This window comes from Pelodiscus sinensis, unplaced genomic scaffold, assembly GCF_049634645.1.
Source record: "Pelodiscus sinensis isolate JC-2024 unplaced genomic scaffold, ASM4963464v1 ctg35, whole genome shotgun sequence".
NCBI classification, from domain to species: Eukaryota; Metazoa; Chordata; order Testudines; family Trionychidae; genus Pelodiscus; species Pelodiscus sinensis.
The window spans coordinates 2176359-2196057 of record NW_027465908.1 but is presented as its reverse complement, the minus strand read 5'-3'; the positions used below and the strand labels follow the sequence as shown (position 1 = coordinate 2196057).

Below are 19699 nucleotides of genomic sequence, written 5' to 3'. Positions count from 1 at the left end.
TACAAGCTTTAGGAGGAGGCTTGTCTGTGGCTCATAGAAACCTCCCTCCCAGGCAAGGTTCTGGGTCTGGTATGCCACAGAACAGCTTCTGATCTGGAGAATGGGAAAGAGCACAGCCAGGTGGGTATCGCTGTGTGTTCTGGGAAGACCTCGTGCAGTGCAACAGTCAGCGTACATGGGCTCTTGTCTGCAGTGAAAGGGTAAAACGGGATCTCTTCCCCGACCCCAACCTCCATCATAATATAGGATGGATCAATTCACTTGCTACATGGATATGGGTACTGGACGTTAGCTGGATCAGACACTGACCCTGCAAGTCTGTTAGGTCTCAGTAGAGGTCAGTAGGAGTGCAGGGAGCGAGGAAGCTAAGAAGCAGGCTCAGAAGGTGCCGGACACAGGAAAGAGTGGGAGTGACAACATTACCATTTTAACGTAGGTCAGGTAGTCAGGGTCTTTGGCGTAGGAACCATATTCATTCTCCACCTGCACTGCGATGATGGGGCCCCCCTTCTTGTACTGTAGGGAAAGAGAGGAGAAGCTGATCACCAGGGTTCATGGTTTCTAATCCAGATGATACTCGATTATAACGTGGCTCTGGGCTCAAGAAATGAATGCATGTGACCAGGAGAGGGGATCACACTTCAACAGTTAAGATGGAAAGGCCTCTGTCTTCCAAGCCAGGGAAAACCTGCACTGCTGCTGCTGGAAGGCAAGGGGGCAGAAGAGGAAGAGAGTAATCTAATGGGAGCTGCATCCAGCTGATCATGTTTTTCCTCCATGGAACTCACTAACAGGTGAGCTAGGATTGCCCCCAAAGGCCCAACTTATAAGCAACTCACTAGATCTGTGAGGCTACCATGGCCAGCTGCAGTCTAGGCTTGTTATAACGTAGACAGTACATTTGCCGGTTATCCTGAAGCCACTGCATGAGCACACTCTAATGCTTGCAGTAGTCAGGTTCTGGAAAGAGAGGGTGATGCATCTTACTTGCCTGAAGAGGGACCACTCTGGCCATCAAGTGATCAAAATAAGCATCCACAGCCTCTGTGAAGCCCTTGTAGGTTGTTCTCAGTTGCATGTCAGGATCTTGGAGTAGCCAGCTAGGAGAGAACAGAAGGAGATTCCTAGAGATTCCTTTGTTCAGCAGCAAAGGAAATCGACTGGGGACTCACTTCTGCCCCAGCATGCATGCATGCATGAGTCCCACTTGCTCACAAGTTACAGAGTTCAGGGAGAAAGAACTACCATTTTCGATCTATTGGCTCAGCAACAGCTCCGTGCTGAGGGCTTCTTGAGAGGTGTTGAGTTTCCAGCGAACTAGATGGGAACTGAAAGTACTCCACATCACCTAGAAAGCACCTGGCAATATGAGCCCATAAGCTAGATATATTCAGGACATAATCATAGCCTGTACTTCTACCCAGTGCCTTCTCACACAGAAATGTACACCTCCACCGACATTTGTTATAGAATCCAAACCAAGACTGTGGATTTTAACCACCATCCTCCTCTCCTTCAACACTGTACTTTGAATCTGAACGTGGGAGATAATAGGAAAATGCTTGCTTGTGCCATCAGTTCAGCAGAGATAATTCAAAGACACAGAAGAGTCACGTGTTAAATAATGACGGTGACTTTACATTTAAATTAGAGATATAAAGGGTTAACCGGTTCACCAGTTAAGCGGTTAACTGGTGGCCCAGCCAGGCTGGAGCAGCCCCACTACTCTTAAACAGATTTTACATCCCTAATTAATACAGCACCTTTTAGGGTCATGTGAGTTAAAATCCTTCCACTCGTGACTGCAGGGGAGCCACCTCTCTGTGGAACACCACCTCTATTTAGTAGCACAGAGCAACGTTCCACAGACATTCATGCCATGAACAGCAATGGAATCCCATGGGGTATTTGAGCATGTTTCATGTAAAAAAGGAATTCTTTTAGGGAATCACTGTCCTGACGGTTATCCCATTAAGTATGCTTACAATGCAAACCTCCACTGACATTTGATAGAGAGTCCAAATCACAATTCCAGATTCTCACCACCCGTCACCTTCTCCCTCAACACGATACAGTGAATCTGAATTTGGAAGAGACAGCCCCATTCCAATTCCCATTCATGATATATCCTGCACCAATGTTCCCCTCTAATCTTTTCCATGCATTTTTGTGGGCACCAAGGCATGTGTCAACGTACACTACCAGTAGGTACAAAACCTAGCTGTGGGCGCTCTGCTAATCAGCTCTGAATCTCTCCTGAGTGGCTGCACAAATGCACAGCTTACAGGGAACACTCCAGAAGATCTCAGAAGATGGAGATAAAGTTTTTAAGCTGGCTTATTCTTGAGCCATCAGTAGAAAAAAAAATACCCTTGACAGAAAGAGTGACTTGAGAGAGCAGCCAGTGACCTCCATAGTGACATGGAGGAAGAGTATTTGTGAGCTTTCTGCATTCTCACCGTCAATACTCCTGCATAAAAATCCATCCTACACCAAGTTTCCGACCCTCCCAATCGCCATCCCTATACACAGCATTTTTTGAAATAATTTCTCACTTCACTTCTAGGGCAGATTTACAGGGCTGAATTGGTTCATTTGGGATAACATGGGAATAACCGATACGCATTCAAGTGCAGTATTCTGCATAGCTGTTACAACCTAACTTTACTCATTGCCTGTTCCTACAGGAGGAACCATGAGTTAATAGTAAGAGCAAGGATCTGAGAGTCAAAATTACTGGGTTAATTATTCCACTCTGCAACTGTATAGCTCTGGCCGAGTCACAACCTTGCTCCCCCTCAGCATGGGAACTGTAAAATGGGGGTACTATTCCTGTATCAGTCAAAAGGGGCTGTATGAGCACAAAATATATTACAACAGTGACCTTGGATCAGCTAATAATGCTGTCATTTTCAACTAAAATTAGTTTTAACCAACTACTTCCGGTTGTTATCGCAAGCAGCTGTGGCATCATTAATGATGCTGAAAGGATGGAACAAGAGAGAATCCCTGTAAGACCGGCACAATCTCAGAACTCTATTTTTGATTCCCAGGTGGCAACATATTCTGCTGCCACCTGGGCCCCCAGGTTGGCAAAAAGCCGTGTGTTACATGTTGTGGCAAAGCGTTAAGGCAAAAAAGCCTCTCATCCCTACATGAGAATGCCCTAGGGGCCTTAATCAAACTCATCTCCTGATAAGATTATTCTAATTGCATTAAATAGCCAAAACACTCTGAACTCATTTTGTCTGAGATCAGGGAGAGCGTGAGTTGCAGCAAAAGCGCAACAGGATAGATGGGAAGAGAGCATCCCAACATTTCATCTGAGCCAAGCTCCTCCACTGAGGTTAAAGCTCTGGTGAGTAAGACAAAGAAAGATAAACAAGTGTGACTGAACCCTAACAGCTGTCCCATTGGGATCTGGTAACCAGGAAAGATTCTCAGGGCTTACGTGTTAGATTTGGCTCTCAACAACTCGTACCATGACCAGGCTGCTCTAAACATGAGAGTCTACTTATGCAACGGCAGCGGTAGAACTGGTAAATGTGCTGACTCTACTATATAAACCAGTCAGTTGCAGCTGGCCATGACCACCTCAGAGATCTAGTAAATTGGTTGTAAGTGGAGGCTTTATGGATGAAAAAAGGTTTTCAGGAGGACAAAGATTTAAAAGAATTTCTAATAGAGGGTTGAGGGAATCATGACATTATTGCTCCCATCCACATCGTGCGAGAGTCCCTATAGGCTTATTAAAATGAGCCCTGGGGTGAATAAACCCTTGCATCAAGTTGCAAATACCACTCTCTGTATTTTATCGTCAGGGAAACTGAAGCATAAGAAAGGTAAATCTAGGTCATATAGCAAATCAGTGATAGAACATGAAACAGGGAACGCCAATCCCCTGCTCTAACCAGCACATACCAGAGCCTTAAAAAGGGACTGTTCACAGCAGCATTCTAATTCCAGGTCCATGGTTTGTAATGCTATGAAAGGATCAATGACTGAGTGGGAATCTTTCTGCTATAGGACATGACCAGTGTTCCCTGTAAGCAGAGCACCATCCAGGAAAGATTGGCAGAGGACCTACAGCTGACCACAGCCGGCAGCATGTGTTTCTATGGGTGGTGCACATCTGCACACGCCTTGCTGCACAGAACAAAATGTATTTCGCACATTGATGGAAACACTTAAGAGGGAACATCGGACATGACCCTGTCCTCAGAGAACACAGGCTGAAACACCTGATCATTTTCTAACATTATTTCTGACTCTCTGCAGGAGACTGAGCTGCATGATGCAGGGAGCTTGTGTGTTCCTATGGTCTTACAAATGCAAAGTATCTACAGTCAGTCTCAAGTTAACAGATGAATGCCTAAGTATTTGAATCAAACAAAGAACCCAAATGGCAACCACCATGTACACTCTTACCTGGGAAGACCACCAAGCTCCCACTCAGAGCAGATATAGGGTCCTGGACGCAGAATCACCCATAGTCCAACTTCAGCTGCCAAGGTTAGGTAGGCCCTAGGAAATCCGAAAACAGTAATTATTTTCTTGCTGAAGAACCACTGGGTTTCTGTACATTTCTAATGTACCCATGACCGTGCTGTCTAGCGAGTCCAAATCAGTGGGTTTCAAAGGCCTCCAAAAAAAATCCACCCTAAAGGAGTGGGGGGCCCAGAGGCTTAATGCAGTCACATAATCTGCAAACACAATTATTCCATTTAACCCGGCACTGCCCCCCGCCTGACTCCTCACAACAGAGTGTGCGTCTACACTGTACCTTTACCCCAAAACAAGCTACACAATTTCCACTTTGCTAATTGTGTAGCTTCTTTCGAGATCATTTTGAAATAAAGCGCTATTCTGAAACATTCCTTATCCCTCATGGAACGAGGGTTATTGGGACGCTGGAATAGCACGCCCATTATTTTGAAATAACAGACTGCTTTAAAGATGTGGAATAGCTTGCTCTGAGACATAGATAGAGTGTTTCTGACCCAACCATAAAGGAAGGCTGTCCACAGAGGGAACGGAGCAATTAGATGAGGAAGAGGATTCACCACTTAACAGATGGGTCCAGCAGGCAACTTCTACTAATCACAGTCACCACTCTCAAGAGAAAGTCAGTGGGGTAATGCTGAGAATCAGTGGATGAGCTTTGTTGTTGCTGTGAACAGAAGGGGAAGGATACGAACAAGATAATCAATGGGGGTTGTTTTGCATGGGGAGTGAGGAACCCCAGTCACTCTTCTTACTGTGGAACTCTGAAAGACTCAAGACTCCCTCAAGATAAGAAGCTGCCATCTCATCTGTTCCAGATAGTTTAGAATAAAAAAATGCTTCAGTCAGTGTTGGCTAAGACAACATATGGGGCTCTGGGAAGTGTACGCGTGGGGGAGCTTTTGGGAAAATAACAGAGATATATAATGGGTCTGGTTCCATCTTAAGGGTTACCTGCATGCTTGTTAACACAAACACAGACTAACTACAAACTTTTGTGGATGTTTTGCATAGTTAAGGCTTTGGAAAATGCTGCTCCAAACTAGGAGTGTCACCCCACAACACAATCACTGCTATTACTTGACACTTCTACTGTCCCCATTTTACTAATGAAAAAGATGAGGCCCAAACAGACTGTTTTTGCTCAAGGTCATATAGAATGTGAGTGGCAGAATCAAGACAGTTCTCCCAACTCCCAATCCCCTGTTCTAAACCACTAAGCTACACTGACTGGGTTATCCAAGATTGTGTCTGGGTTGGAAACAGCTCTAGGCTCAGCAAACCTATCACTAAACATGATTCTTGTGTAAGCAGGGTCCCAATAGAGTTTCTCTCACTGATGTAGCCAGAATCCTGTTATAGATGTTGTCTAGAGTAGGGGTTCTCAAACTTTGTGATACCGCAACCACCCCTCTAAGTTGCTCATGACCCCCTGGGGGGTCAGGACCCACAGTTTGAGAAACGCAGGTCTAGAGCAAAACTTAGAAAAAAAAACTGCATCAAAAAAAGCAGTTTGTTAAAGCACAGTTTTATAACAGAGTCTTCTTTGCAGGCCTAGTTAAGAGGAAAGAGCCACTAAATAAACGAAATGATGTGACATTAGCTGGCAAAGCAAGGGAAAAGGACAGTGATCTGTATATTCCTTGACATGTCCCTATAAGATCATCTATGCATCACACACTTAGTATGTGAATACTTCTCCGATGGTCAAGTTCCTTAATATCCTACATCCTAAAGTTATCACTAACGGATCTGGACATCTGACCTCTACTCTCAAACCTGTGATCACAATAGTGTAAAACAAAACAAAACAAAATTACACCACATACTCTAAATCCAGATTTCCGCTGAAATCAAACTTCCCCCTCGCTGCTTCGTGAAGGTTCCATGGCACGTACCTGAAAAAGAGAGTCAGAGACAGGGATTGGGAATTCACAAACTGATAAGGGGCTAGGACCAGGGAACAGGGGGAGAACTACCTGCCCTACCTCTATGCACTGCCTTTTTGTGCACACCACCTTCTAGCCATGAATAGATTCAGGCAAACTTACAGCTGTATGTGCACATGTGTAACAGGGTGTATATTGATGTTACTTCACACTGAGGAATCAGCAGTTAGGGCAGGCTGGAGCTGTCTTTATATTCTACTTCATACACACTCCTGTTAGATGATTTTCTTCCTACATTTTTTTCTTTCAGCCCTTCAGTACGTGAGTTACACCAGTTCGGACTCCCTCAGGTTCCATGGACCAAGTTCAGAGTATAAGCAAGCAGGGAGGCCTGTTAAAGGTTAGTAAGAGAGCGGGAGTCCGAGTAATGAAGTGAAAAGGAGTTTAAGTTGCTGCGAGTTGCTGAAGGGACAAGTTTAAACTCATCTTGGAATTTAGTCTTTGCTGTCGTGGTATCTCTTCATTGCTGAGGCTGAAGCAATTTCTAAACCACTATCACGTAAAGTGGCAACAACAGAGCCTGGACCCACTTTGCCACTGTGTCAGTGGTAAGTGACCAGTCACATCAGACTCCCTCAGACATACCTGGAAAGCCAGGACTAACTGAGCAACTCAAGGTGTGCTATAAAGTTTAGAGAGGTTAGAGTTCAATGTGTGGACTGGCAGAACCTAAGGTGGTTAACAGAGTAGAGGGCACAATTTCAAGCAGGAAAACATGCAGGGAGCAGGAAAAGGAACCAACCTGTCTTTCATGACTTGAACAGAAGACACTTTTAGGACTTGCTCTAGTATTGGCAAAATCTCCACCGATTTAATTAGCTGCTCTGTAGGACTGTGTTAGTGAAGGTAGCACTTACGTAGTGAGGGTGTTCAAACCACATGTCTTCATCTTAACCATGCGATCCCTCCAGTATTCCCTGGGGACTCGGAAATAGTGCATGGAGCCTCCAAAGATGCGGAAGGGCACACCTTCAAGGAGGAACTTAGAATCCTCTGTCTGCAAGCCCAGTGTCCTGCCCCACAACTGCAGGGGGATCAGACTGCTCCAGTTAAACCTAGAATGGGAGGGAAAACATGTCAGCATCTGAACTCTAGCTCAGGGGACCTCCCAAGCAGTGCAATTCGTTTCACCCCACCTAGCAGAAACGACTTGGTCCCTCAAACTTGCTGGCTACGTCTAGACTGCCATGATTTTCCGGAAATGCTTTTAACGGAAAAGTTTTCCGTTAAAAAGCATTTTCGGAAAAGAGCGTTTAGATTGGCATGGATGCTTTTCTGCAAAAGCACTTTTTGCAGAAAAGCGTCCGTGGCCAATCTAGGCCCCGATCGCCATTTTCACGATCGGAGCTTTTTTGTGGAAAACAAAGCTGAGCTGTCTACACTGGCCCTTTTGTGCAAAAGTTTTGAGCAAAAGGACTTTTGCCCGAATGGGAGCAGCATAGTATTTCCGCAAGAACAATGACAATCGTCAGTGCTTTTGCGGAAATTCAAGCGGCCGGTGTAGACAGCTGGCAAGTTTTTCCGGAAAAGCAGCTGATTTTCCAGAAAAACTGGCCAGTCTAGACACAGCCGCTAAGTAAATTGGCGCCATACAGTTGTTTGTGTGTTTCAGATGAGCCCTTAAATACCTGTTGGCCCCCTGTGGACATAAAAAGAGCCCAGCACGTTTTGTGTAAGAGTTTGAGGTTTCTGCTGGAAAAGCTCTGAGCTATCTAAGCATAATTTAGAAGTACAGTAAACTTCCGATAATCTGGCACCTTTAGAACCCAGGGGGTGCCCGATTATCAGATTTGCCGGACTATCGGAAGGGGGGGCTATGAAAGGCCTGGGGTGGGGGGATACCACCCCAGACCTCTCATAGCCCCCCGTTCCGATAGTCTGGCTCTACCCCAGGCGACCCCGATTCAGCCGCTGCTGGTCAGTTTCAGCAGCGGCTGAATCGGGGATGCCTGCAGCAGAGCAGCTGAAGTGCTGCCTGGTTGGTCTGGTAGCGCCACTCCTCGGACCAGCTGCTCTGCCCCAGGGGTCCCCAAGTCAGCCGCTGCTGAAACTGATCAGCGGCTGACTCCAGGAAGCCCGGGGACAGAGCTGCTCTGCCCCCGGGCTTCCTGGAGTCAGCCACTGGTCAGTTTCAGCAGCGGCTGAATTGGGGACAGCTGGAGTGCTGCCAGGTTGGGTCCCGCAGCCCCGAGGGGCAGCACTACGGGACCAACCCGGCAGCACTCCAGCTGCTCTGCCCCCGGCTTTCCCGATTCAGCCACTGGTCAGTTTTAGCAGCGGCTGAATCGGGGAAGCTGGGGGCAGAGCAGCTCCAATGGTCCGGCTGCCCGGAGCACTTCCGGGTTCCTGATGGTGCCAGACCATCGGAGTTTTACTGTATAAGCATCCCCTGATGCTGTGTATTTCAAGTCGTGAAAGAGTGGCTGGGTCCCTTTTCTGCTCATTTTGGTCAAAGATAGGAGAGGAAAGATGGGACCACTTTCACATTGTGGATTTTTTTTTAAGTCATTCCATCACTGGCATAATTTCACTGAAGGGATAAATCGGGCCCATAATCCCTATAAACTCATTCCAGCATGATCACTGCTCTCATTTCCCCCTCATCCCAATCCTCAGTCGCTCAAGCCATCTCCCATGCCTGCAAGTCTCCCATTCGCCATTCTTCAAATTCCTCTTGAGGAATTCTTCTTTCTTTGCTTCCTGTCAATTATTTTAGTAAGTCCAATCACTGTACACCACGAAGTCTGTCACTTTAATTCTTCTCTGGTATTATTGTAGGTGCAGAAATACCTCTGCACCAAATGCTTAAGACAGTGATCCCCTAAATTTTCAAGGTCATTCCCCCCCTTACTCCTGTCTGTGCTCTCTCCTCCAGAGCTGGGCCACAGCACCATGATGCATGGGGACAGGGCTATGGGTAGGGCAGCTAGGGGTGGGTCTAGGGCCAGAAGCAGAGTCATGGCAAGGGGCTGAGAGCAGTGCCCGATGCAGGTCTGGGAGTTGATGCTGGGCCAGGTGGTTCTCCCTTCCACTCCCCGGGGGGGGGGGGGGGGGGGGGGGGGCTGAGCCTCACTGTGCTCCCTTGAACATTCCTTCCCACCCCTTTGAGAGGCTCACCCCGCAGCTTGGGGACTTCTGACTTAAAAGTCAATGGGACTGTCCTCCTGACTAAAATGATGCATGAACAGGTCATCGTGGCCTGAGGGCAGCATGGAAGCAGGAAACCTTTTTTTTTTTCAAATTGACAATTTTGCAACAGTAAATATTAGTGGGACATTGGACTTTGTGAGCTCAGTATTTCCCAGCTACAGGCACCTTAATAGGCTATCCACATTTGGATAAACATTGGCATCCAAATGAGCATTTATTTGCCTAGACACCTTCTTGAACTTCCACAGATACGGAGATGAGCTTGTACCCTGTTCTCTCAGGCAGGTTCAAATCAGGAAAATACCACTGGCCGTTCTGCATTAAAACCTAAAAAACTTGACATTTCAGCAAGTGGCCAGGAAGACTTGGACAATGAACTCACTCCCTGTTCTAATGCAGCCATACATCATCAGAAACACGCAATGAAAAAAACATAAGACATCACACTCACAAGCATTTTAATTGAGTTATCTGCTGAAATTGCGTGATGGATGGGTAAGGTACTGTCCTTTTCTGAACATCCCAGGGTTCAGTAACCAAAATGTTAAACCCAGGTCGCAAGGAAATGTTGGCAGGGAGCCACAAGAACCAATGAGAAGAAAGTGTTGAGATTTAATTGAAAGGGAATCTGCCTGCAGATTTTCTTTGTGTGGGGTTTAAACCAGGAGTTGGAGGGAAATGGTGAACTGAACTACAGGGATACCCGTGCCCAGAAAAGGGATACCCATGCCCAGAAATTAACAGGACCTTGAAGATTTGGATATGCAAGTAACAGGGAAGGTTTATTTAGACGTGATCATGTTATTTTCTTTGTTCTGGTGTTTGGTTAAACATCTCTGTGCTGAGTATTATGCCTCCCCCACCCCTACACTGTCTCTAAACTGAATCCCAGGGATGCAATTCTGTGTTATAATCTGCAGTTGCTTTATGACATCTAGCAACCAAGTATGCTTTGCCAAATGTATCTTTTCATTTTGTTAACAAAATCACCCTTTTTAAGGCTATGATCTGATTCTTGTGTGGTGGAATGCAGCACAGGAGGTCTCTGAATGCATGCCTAAGACTGAGGCGCCAGCTATCAAAAGTTATAGGGTTTTTTTTCCCCCAAGCTCTCTTGTGGGAAAAGAGCTGGGGGTAGAAGTTCCCAAGGGCATGTCTACACAAGAAAATTATTTTGAAATAACTAAATCGGATACAGAGACAGCAGCATGGGGTTGCAGCAGCCCCTGTTTGCAGGGGATCCAAGCTCCCAGTTGACAGAGCATGCTGCTCATCCCACAGAGCAGCCTCTGTCCGTGGCATATCTGGACCTGCCATAGACAGAGGCTCTTCCGTGGCAGCAACCCCTGTCTGCAAGAGCTCCGGAGCAGTCGCTGTCTGCAGGGAGCTTGGATGCCCATGGACAGAAGCTGCTTTGTGGCAGCCTCACTTTCCCCTTATTCTCCTCCCATGCTGCTGCTAGCTTCCCCCAGCGCTGGCTCCTGCCTGCCACCTCCCGCACCCCCCTGTCTCTGGAGGAGGCAGCAAGGAAGGGGGGGCAGTTATCAGGAGCCTATACGAGTGGGAAGCTAGCTTCAAAGCTGATCCACACACACATTGGATCCAGTCTACCTCCATTCACCAGTGTTCCCTCTAAGCTGCATGGCATCCCGGCTTCACAGGCAATTAATCAGCTCTGCCCAGTCAGTGAGCTCCATGCTTGGAGCCCTGAGCCTCTGACTGGGCAGGGCCGATTAATCACCTATGAAGCTGTGCTGCCAGGCAGCTTAGAGGGAACACTGCCAGACATCCTCTGTGCTCCTGCCTCTTTATCAGAGGCAGCAGTGTGGGGGTGGGGAAGAGGCAGGCAGATCCAGTGCTCATGGGGAGCCTGCTTTTAAGCTAGCCAGTCACCCGGTGGGGGGAAATGTGTGTAGTCGACAAGTTTAAATGACAAGCGTAGGCTTATCAGTTAATTGTGTAATCGTCTACACAATGACATCCCTACTTCAAAACCCAGCCACATATGTACAATGGCAATTTGTTCCCGTGAAACTGTGTCACAGTCAGATGCAAGAAATAGCTTCCATTCTGAGACGAGTAAGACCAATCCACAAGTTAGAGGGAAAGGTAATGTTTAGAGGTGGTAATACCTAAGCTTCTACCAGTTTTCTACACAAAGGTCAACTTTTAACTAGAGGAAGCTGACAGAAGGTAGAGAGGACATTTCAGAGCACATGGCTTACATAGGTTTGAACAGAGGAGATCTGCGGTGATTAGCTCTCCTGGAAGACAAGACAAGGTTGCTTGCTACAAAGGAACTAAATCTAAGACTTCCAATACATTGATTGCAAGGGCTCGCTAATAAGCACAGATAGTACCTCTGTTGTACATCATTCGCACAGGCCTCTGAAACAACCGGCAGGAATGAGTAATACCTGGAAAACGAAGTCTGGATTACACATTGCTGTCTTTAGTCATTGAACCCTCAAGTGGATTTATTGTCAAATCAGCTTTATTGCTATTTTTTAATGAACAGCAGAGAATATGACAGACCGCAGGTCAAAACCCACTGTAATCTATAGGATTTGTACATTTGTGCAATAATAATGGATCTACACACTAACAAAGGAAGAATAGCTCATGTAATAGCACAAAGGAGCAAACATGAAGTGTCTGACAGCAACATTTAAAGAAAGCCCACATGCATAGATTCAAGATAGTGATTAAATCAACATATGCAAGTGAAGAGAAGCAGAGACCAAACTGAAGAATTAATCAACTTCACATCTCCTATTCACTGAAGAGCTACAAGTAGATCACTATGCCAAAAGGATCAGATGGCTCAGCAGTCATACCAGTGACCTCCCCAGATCTGCTTCTATTTCACAATGCAACTCTCTTTGAAGAAATCACTTACAAGTGGAGGTAGATTGGGGAGGCAGTTCTCAAAGGCTGATCCACTGACAGCTCAAGAAAGGATTTCACTAGCATTGGCTGCATTCATGACTAAGGGCTATGTTTCTAAGAGTAGCCAGGGACTTGTGGGTGCCCAACATGAGACATCTTTGGCTTGAATTACAAAAGCATTGGACTCCCATCACTCCATTTTAAAGCAACAGAGATTGTAGACACTCCACACATCTGAAAGTCAGGGCCCAAGGTGTGTCAAGCTGGGCAACTAAAGTCAGTGGCCTCTCTTTAAAAAAAAAATGTAGATCTATAGTCACAAGAAAAATATTGACCTTATCCTAAAGCTCTTGTCACTGCAGTATCTATTCAGCTTTGTACTGTTCCTGTCACTGTAGAATTCATGTAATTCGTAACCAAACAAAGCCATTGTGTCTGGAACACTTACCAAAATAAAAAGAGAACCATTCACAATTATCTACAAAACTAAACATGTTTCCAGTGACCAGCTCAATGGAAAGCAATTCTAGGTAATTTCTTTCCTCATAGCAAGACTCATCTGGGCTATCATTCCCCATACAGCAAAGTGATTGTTCCTCTCTCAAAAGAGGTGAATTGTCAAAGAATTTCTTTCCAAAGTCAAAGAGAACTAACAAAGATGATCAGAAGAATGGAAAACCCATCTTATGAGGGGAGACTAAAAGGGCTTGGCTTGTTTTGTCTAGGAAAAAGAAGGCTGAGAGGGAAAAGGACTGTTCTCCACAAATGTAGTTGGTGTCTCATCACCAGGGATGGAGACGAGCTACTTAAGGAAAGAATTGGAACAGGAAGAAATAAGTAAAATCTGTCTATGAACACATGTAAGTAGAAGTAGTTTTCTGACCCTCAGAGAAATAAGGTTCTAAAATAGCCTCCCCAAACTAGTGGGAACAAATAACCTAATTAGCTTTGAGAGGTAAGCTTATGGGTGGTATGGTACAATGTGGTTGCCTGTGACAACAGGCAACTAAGGTTTACTGGCCCAAGGGCTCTCTTCTGGTGCTCTCTCTCATGTTCCATATCTCCTGGGTTAGTCCTTCAGCTTGTCCCCTGCAAGAGTCATGAACAGTCCAATCAGTGCCAGAGCTTGCCAGTGCTGAGTCCTGGCACCTCTAGACTTGCCGTGTAATTTACGAAAGTAAAAAAGTTGCTTGAGTACCAGGACCTCAAGCACTCATTTGAAAAATCTGCCCAATACAAGCCTCAGTCTTTACATGTTCTAAGCTTATCCTCCCAAGCTTGAGTACATGCACCAGTGCTTTAGACAGCTTAGATTCTAATATCTCCAGTAAAGGGCCTCCCACTATTTTCCCTTGGAATACTGTTCCACAGTGATGTTCTAGTTCTGGCTGAAATACAAAAGCTACTCCCCACAGCTTGAATCTCAGAAAGGACATCATCTGAAACACACAGCACCACATTGATCTGTAGTGTAACTTCTTTGCCTTCAGGAGGAGTGGCACAAGCAGCCTCCCGAGGCCCCTGGGTAAAGTGTGTGAGGAACACTGCCATGCCTCCGGAAGGGGTGGGGTCTCAGACAGAAGGAGCGAACCTAGGGCAGCCAGACCTCAGCCGCGCCTGGAGCCATGTCAGTCCCCAAGTAACACTCAGTGCCACCCGCCCCTGCCTTCTCAGGCAGCCCCATGGAGCATGTGGGGCAGCGCTCCAGTGGAAAATTAAAGAAGCCAAAGCTCCAGCTGCACCGCTGCCATAGTAGCGGCCGTGGCAGCCGGGAGCCCCAGGCCCCTTTGAATTGCCGAGCTCTGGGATAACTGCCCCCTTTACCCACTCTGTCAGCGGACCTGCGGACAAGGGATAAAGTTTGGCTCAACGTGAACAAGTGAGGAGTCGGAGGAGAAAGGGCCTAATACATTGCTCAACGGAAAGTTAGATAAAGCCTCTTACCAATACTGATTAATATGTTACTCCACCTGTAATCACATTGATCTCAAGGTGCTAACTCAAAGTAGGGTTGGTATAACCAGGACCAGAATAAGCAAGATATGCCTAAAAGCACAAATAAGACAGAACTCTGATACAAAAAAGCAAGAGATACCCCTAGCAGTCTCAAAGATGGGTTAGATTCAGCATAGAGAGTGATTGATTTGTAAATGCATGCCATCCATCAAAGGGCTTTAGCGATTTTAGTAAACCCTACAGGAGCCAAGGTCGATGGGGAGAACGTTAGCTTAACACAGGAGCTGATTTATAGTGGCAGCAATTGGTCTTTCCTGATCCATTACTTTTTATGATAGACAAGGAATTGCTATATTATGTGTAATATTTATTTAAAGCTTTTAAATCATTTCTATCTGGTTGTGGCATTACTCTCTCCATGCTTCCCCCACTGGATGAATGCTCCCTGTCAGTGATTGATTCCGAGTGGTGCTATTTCTCTCTATGCATTCTGATAAAAGAAGATGTTGCTTCTGTTTTATCAGGCCTGAGTTCTTATGAATCAAGAGCATTTTTTTTAAAGCAGTGACGAGGAAGCATGAAGTTTGTAAATGTTTCCACATTAAAGGAGTCTCTATTTTTCATCTGAATGCAATCACTCGCTAAGGTTAATGGGAGTCATGTTAACACAGAGGAGAGATAGACCTTTAAGCAGAAACATTACTCAGCAACGATAACAGAAGAAGATTGCCTTAAGTGTGATGTTGGCATTACACCTGTAAGCAGCAGCAAGCACATGCTGTGGGAAACAGCAACTAGCATATCCTGAGTTGACAGTACATTGTGGGCACCCCTCTCATACAACCCATTTTCAAGTACTGCCATTTAATCTTCCTTTGCATGAATATTCACACTAGTTCGAAGAAGCTGGATTGACAGTCCTAAAATTATCTATTCATCCATTCCACAGGTACAAAACCAGCTGTCTCACCAAGACACACACACACACACACACACACACACGATGAATATTTGTAGAGTAAGAGGAATTCTACCCCCATGATCCCATTCTGTCCTTGGTCACGCTGTTGAGACTTCCAACAAAGCACAAGAGTAAGGAAGGGTGGGGTAATTAGTCTCAACTGAAACAATGTACGGAAATACAGACATCTGTCTGGTGAAAAATTGACTGAGATCCTGCAAAGCCACTGCACACAGGAGTAGCCAGACATGATAACTTTCAGGCTCTGCTAGCCCAAACTAGATTCAAACCATGTGAGAAGATTCAAAAGTTCCAGTCTTCTCCGCCCCAACTGCAGAACATCTAATAACCTCACATCTTGAAATATGTGCATTATTCAGATTTGTCTTTTTGTAAATCAATTGTCAGTACTTAAACTCACTGCTACACATACTAATGTACAGTTTTGTGCATAATATAAATTGCTTAAAACTGTTGCTGAGAGATAACAACCATGAATGGGTTAAGGATCAAAGTACATGTGAAGTCAGTTTAGGCACAAAGTTCAAAATATGTAAACTGTTAATGGTGCAATGGTGCTTCTGACAAAGTTTATTTTTGAATGAATAGCATCCCCACTGTTGTATTTGAAACCCAATTACTGGTGCATAAAGCTAGTTTGAAAGACACATGAAGTGGAACCAACTAAATGTGTAAGTTAAAACTGATCAGTCTACTTTCACTGCCTAAGCTTAGAGAAAGGGAGCAAAAGAACAGGTTCAAGGCTGAAAAATAAATTTGGTTTCTAATACACCTGCGGATTTAATGATTTCCAGTGTATTAGTAACCCAGCTAAAGAAGGCTGTTTCATGAATTTGACCTGAGTATTCTTTTCAGTACTCCTCCTTAACAGTATCCCTTAAGGACAAACCATTACAGATCAATTTCACTTAAACGGCAATGAATCTTGACTCAACAGACTAAGCTAAAAGGAGTCATAAAACAACCTCAGTGACCTCCGGGCCCTGTTGCTCAACAGAGAAAGACTGTGCTGTTCGAACAGCTGTTTAAATCCCTCCAGAAGAAAGTAAATCCAGCCACAAGCAAACTTGATGGGGCAGAAACAGTTCAGCTGACAAAAGAGAAGCAGAGAGAAGGAAAAGCGAAGAGACACGTGGCTGAGTTCGCATGTCTACCCAGACTGACAGTGTGGAGACACACACGCTATAAAACAATCTTGATTTTCTTCGTGAGCAAACGCATGGTGGGCCAATGCTTCAGCATGCCTCAGACATCCAAGTAGCCTCGTGGGATTCCCGGTATGTTTTTGTGTAGCCTTTAAACACAAAACCATCCTGAGAATCCCATGGGGCTACTTTGAACGGACACAAGGGAGCAAAAGGCGGGGGGTGGCACAGACCCTGGCGCCGCTTCCAATGCCTGCTCCAGAGACGTGTTGGGGCCCGCGAGGGGAAGGGCCCTGTCTTGGGGGCCAGGCGACAGGGCACTAGGGTTGAGGGCAGGCACCAGGAGTGGATCCCAGTGGCAGGGCGCCCGGAGGAAGAGAAGGCCCCAGGGGGTGGGTGCCCCACGGGCAGAGGGGAGCCGGGAGAGAGAGCTCGGGGGGGGGGGGGAGACGGTTCAGCAATGGCCAGGAGGGGAACTCGGCCGGGGGAGCACTGGAGGGGGGGCACAGGGAGTAACAGCCCCGGGGGGGAGCAGGAGAAGAAAGGACTCGGGGGGGGGGGGGGCGGCTCAGCAATGGCCAGGAGGGGAATTGGGCTGGGGGGGGCAATGGAGGGAGCACAAGGAACAACAGCCCCGGGGGGGGGGGGCAGGACCAGAGGAGGACCCCTGAGGGGCAGGAGGGGAATTGGGCCGGGGGGGCCACGGGGGGGGGCACAGGGAGTAACAGCCCCGGGGGGGGGCAGGACCAGAGGAGGACCCCTGAGGGGCAGGAGGGGAATTGGGCCGGGGGGGCCACGGGGGGGGCACAGGGAGTAACAGCCCCGGGGGGGGGCAGGACCAGAGGAGGACCCCTGAGGGGCAGGAGGGGAATTGGGCCGGGGGGGCCACGGGGGGGGGCACAGGGAGTAACAGCCCCGGGGGGGGAGAAAGGACCCGGGGGGGCAGGACCAGAGGAGAAGGGGGCTGGAAGGGGGGGCGGTGAGGGGAGACCCCCCCGGGGGCGGGGCCCGGCCGGTCTCACCTGCGGAGCAGCAGCCCCGCCAGCAGCAGCAGGAGCAGCAACGCCCCCAGCCGGCGCCGCCGCCGGCCGCCGCAGCCCCCCATGGCGGCCGCAGGGTCCCCCCGGCCCCGCGCGCTGCCGCCTCGCCAGCGCTCCCCGGCCCCGCCTCAGCCCGCAGCCCCGCCCTCGCGGCCCGCCATTGGCCAGCGAGCGCGGTCACCCGCCGGTTGGCTGGGCGGGAGGAGCCAGGCCCTCTCCTGATTGGCCAGCGCCGTGCGGCCGGACCACGCCCTCTCCCCCCCACAGCCGCGAGCCCTCGCGAGCAGCGCCCGGCACGTGCCGCAGCCGCGGGGGCCGAGTCCCAGCTGTTGTGCGCTGGCGGGTCAGCCCCGCCCCTCCTCCCCCAGCGCACGTGCCCGTCCGGCCGCACGCTCGTGGGCAGCCCCTGCCTCCGGGCACAGGGGGCGCCCCAGCAAGAGCATCGTCCCCAGCCTCTGGCATCGTCCCACCTGGGCGCAGCGCCAGCGGGCAGGGCTCAGCAGGGCTCCACTGGCCCCGCCTGGCTTCTTGGCCAAAAGCTCAAATACCTTGCACCCCTCTGTGCGCCTGGCAGTGCCTGCAGCCCGCACACCTGCACCCCGGGACCCAGCCAGTGGAGTTTGGGCTAAGCTGTCACTCCACTTTTTTTAAAAAACCAACATCGGGAACCAAGGCGCCTACCTTTCTCAACTGTGACGGTGGATTTTAGCGTTAAATACACCTGCCTCCACCTCCCCGCAGAAGCTAAGAGGGGGGATTTGAGAGCAGCCTTCAACTTCCTGAAGGGAGGTTCCAAAGAGGATGGAGAGGTTGTTCTCAGTAGTGACAGATGCAGAACAAGGAGCAATGGTCTCCAGTTACAGTGGGGGAGGTCTAGGTTGGATATTAGGAAAAACTATTTCACTAGGAGGGTGGGGAAGCACGGGAATGGGTTCCCTAGGGAGGGGGTGGAGTTTCCATCCCTAGAGGTGTTTAAGTCTCGGCTTGACAAAGCCCTGGCTGGGTTGATTTAGTTGAGATTGGTCCTGCCTAGAGCAGGGGGCTGGACTTGACCTTCTGAGGTCTCTATGGTTCCCCAAGCCATGGCTTTGTCTACACTGCATATCTTTTAGTGATACGGCTGTTTTATTAAGTCAGTCAGCATAGGCATTGTTTGTTGGTACTTTAGTTAACAAAATCCTTCCACCCACACAGAACAGCATTCATGCTGTCAACAGGACAGTGTTCCTGCTGCCAACACGCTGTTTACACTGAAGCTTGCAGAAACAAAACTTTTGTCTTGGGACTGGTGCATGTGTGAGTGTGTGTGTGTGTGGGGGGGGTGTATTAGCACCTCTAAATGACAAAAGTTTTGGCAATTGCCAGTGTAGGCATACCACTAGATGTAGATCAATGCAGTTTACACAGGTGCTGAAGCCTGCAGGGTAACAACCTTCTTGCTATAGGCAGCTAAGCTAGATTCAAGTTATTTATATCACAGCCCCACATTGAGCCAAATACATAAATTTGAGTTTGCAGAGCACTTAGGCCCAAACAAGCCAATGAAAGGGAGATAAGACATCGCAGGCTCTGTGGCTGGCTTCCACAGTGCTTGACAAATATTTAGAGAGGCCCAAACAAGGCTTCTTTACAGAAAATTGATTTTTTTAAAAAAATTAACAGGGCAGTAGTCATCTGTTTACCCAAGCATTAAGTAGTCAGTTTGGATTTTAGCTTTTACGAATCCAGTCTGCAAAGATTAGTGCCTGTGGAGCGAGTTACCACACTGCTGAAGTGTGCAGATGGAACAAGTGTGCCACTACTGCTAAGTGACACTGTCAAAACAATTAGGTCTTGACTACCATGTTGTAAACCAGAGATGGGGAACCTAAGGCCCGGGGTTCCGATGCAGCCCCTGGCTTGCCTGGCTCCAGCCCCCAAGGCTTAGGGCCCCCCCTCCCCACAGCACTGGGGAGCCCCTGTGGGTGCTTCAGCTCCCTCCCCCACTCTGGGGCTGGAGCACACAAAATCTTCTCACTTGTGTGCAGCTCCCGACTGATTTTTCTAAGTCAGCGGCCCGTGAACCCAAAAAGGTTCCCCACCCGT

General features: G+C 47.9%; 1 protein-coding gene across 3 annotated transcripts in view; it reads right to left on the bottom strand.

Annotated features, from left to right (window-relative positions):
- The window catches only part of LOC142824442 (beta-galactosidase-1-like protein 2), a 54221-nt gene extending 36468 nt beyond the window's left edge, over positions 1–17753 (bottom strand). Inside the window, exons 1-8 of one of the 3 annotated variants that reach the window (XM_075916400.1) lie at positions 17597–17751; positions 11963–12019; positions 11828–11866; positions 7310–7507; positions 6333–6401; positions 4429–4524; positions 992–1100; positions 424–516 (exon numbers count right to left, since the gene is read on the bottom strand). In XM_075916400.1, the coding sequence (XP_075772515.1) occupies positions 424–516; positions 992–1100; positions 4429–4524; positions 6333–6401; positions 7310–7507; positions 11828–11866; positions 11963–12019; positions 17597–17679 (744 nt within the window). In that variant the 5' untranslated portion in view covers positions 17680–17751. Of the gene's footprint in view, positions 1–423; positions 517–991; positions 1101–4428; positions 4525–6332; positions 6402–7309; positions 7508–11827; positions 11867–11962; positions 12020–17596 lie in introns of all 3 variants that reach the window. The other 2 variants (XM_075916401.1, XM_075916402.1) reach the window with 2 other exon arrangements.
- Between the last annotated feature and the right edge of the window lie 1946 nt (positions 17754–19699).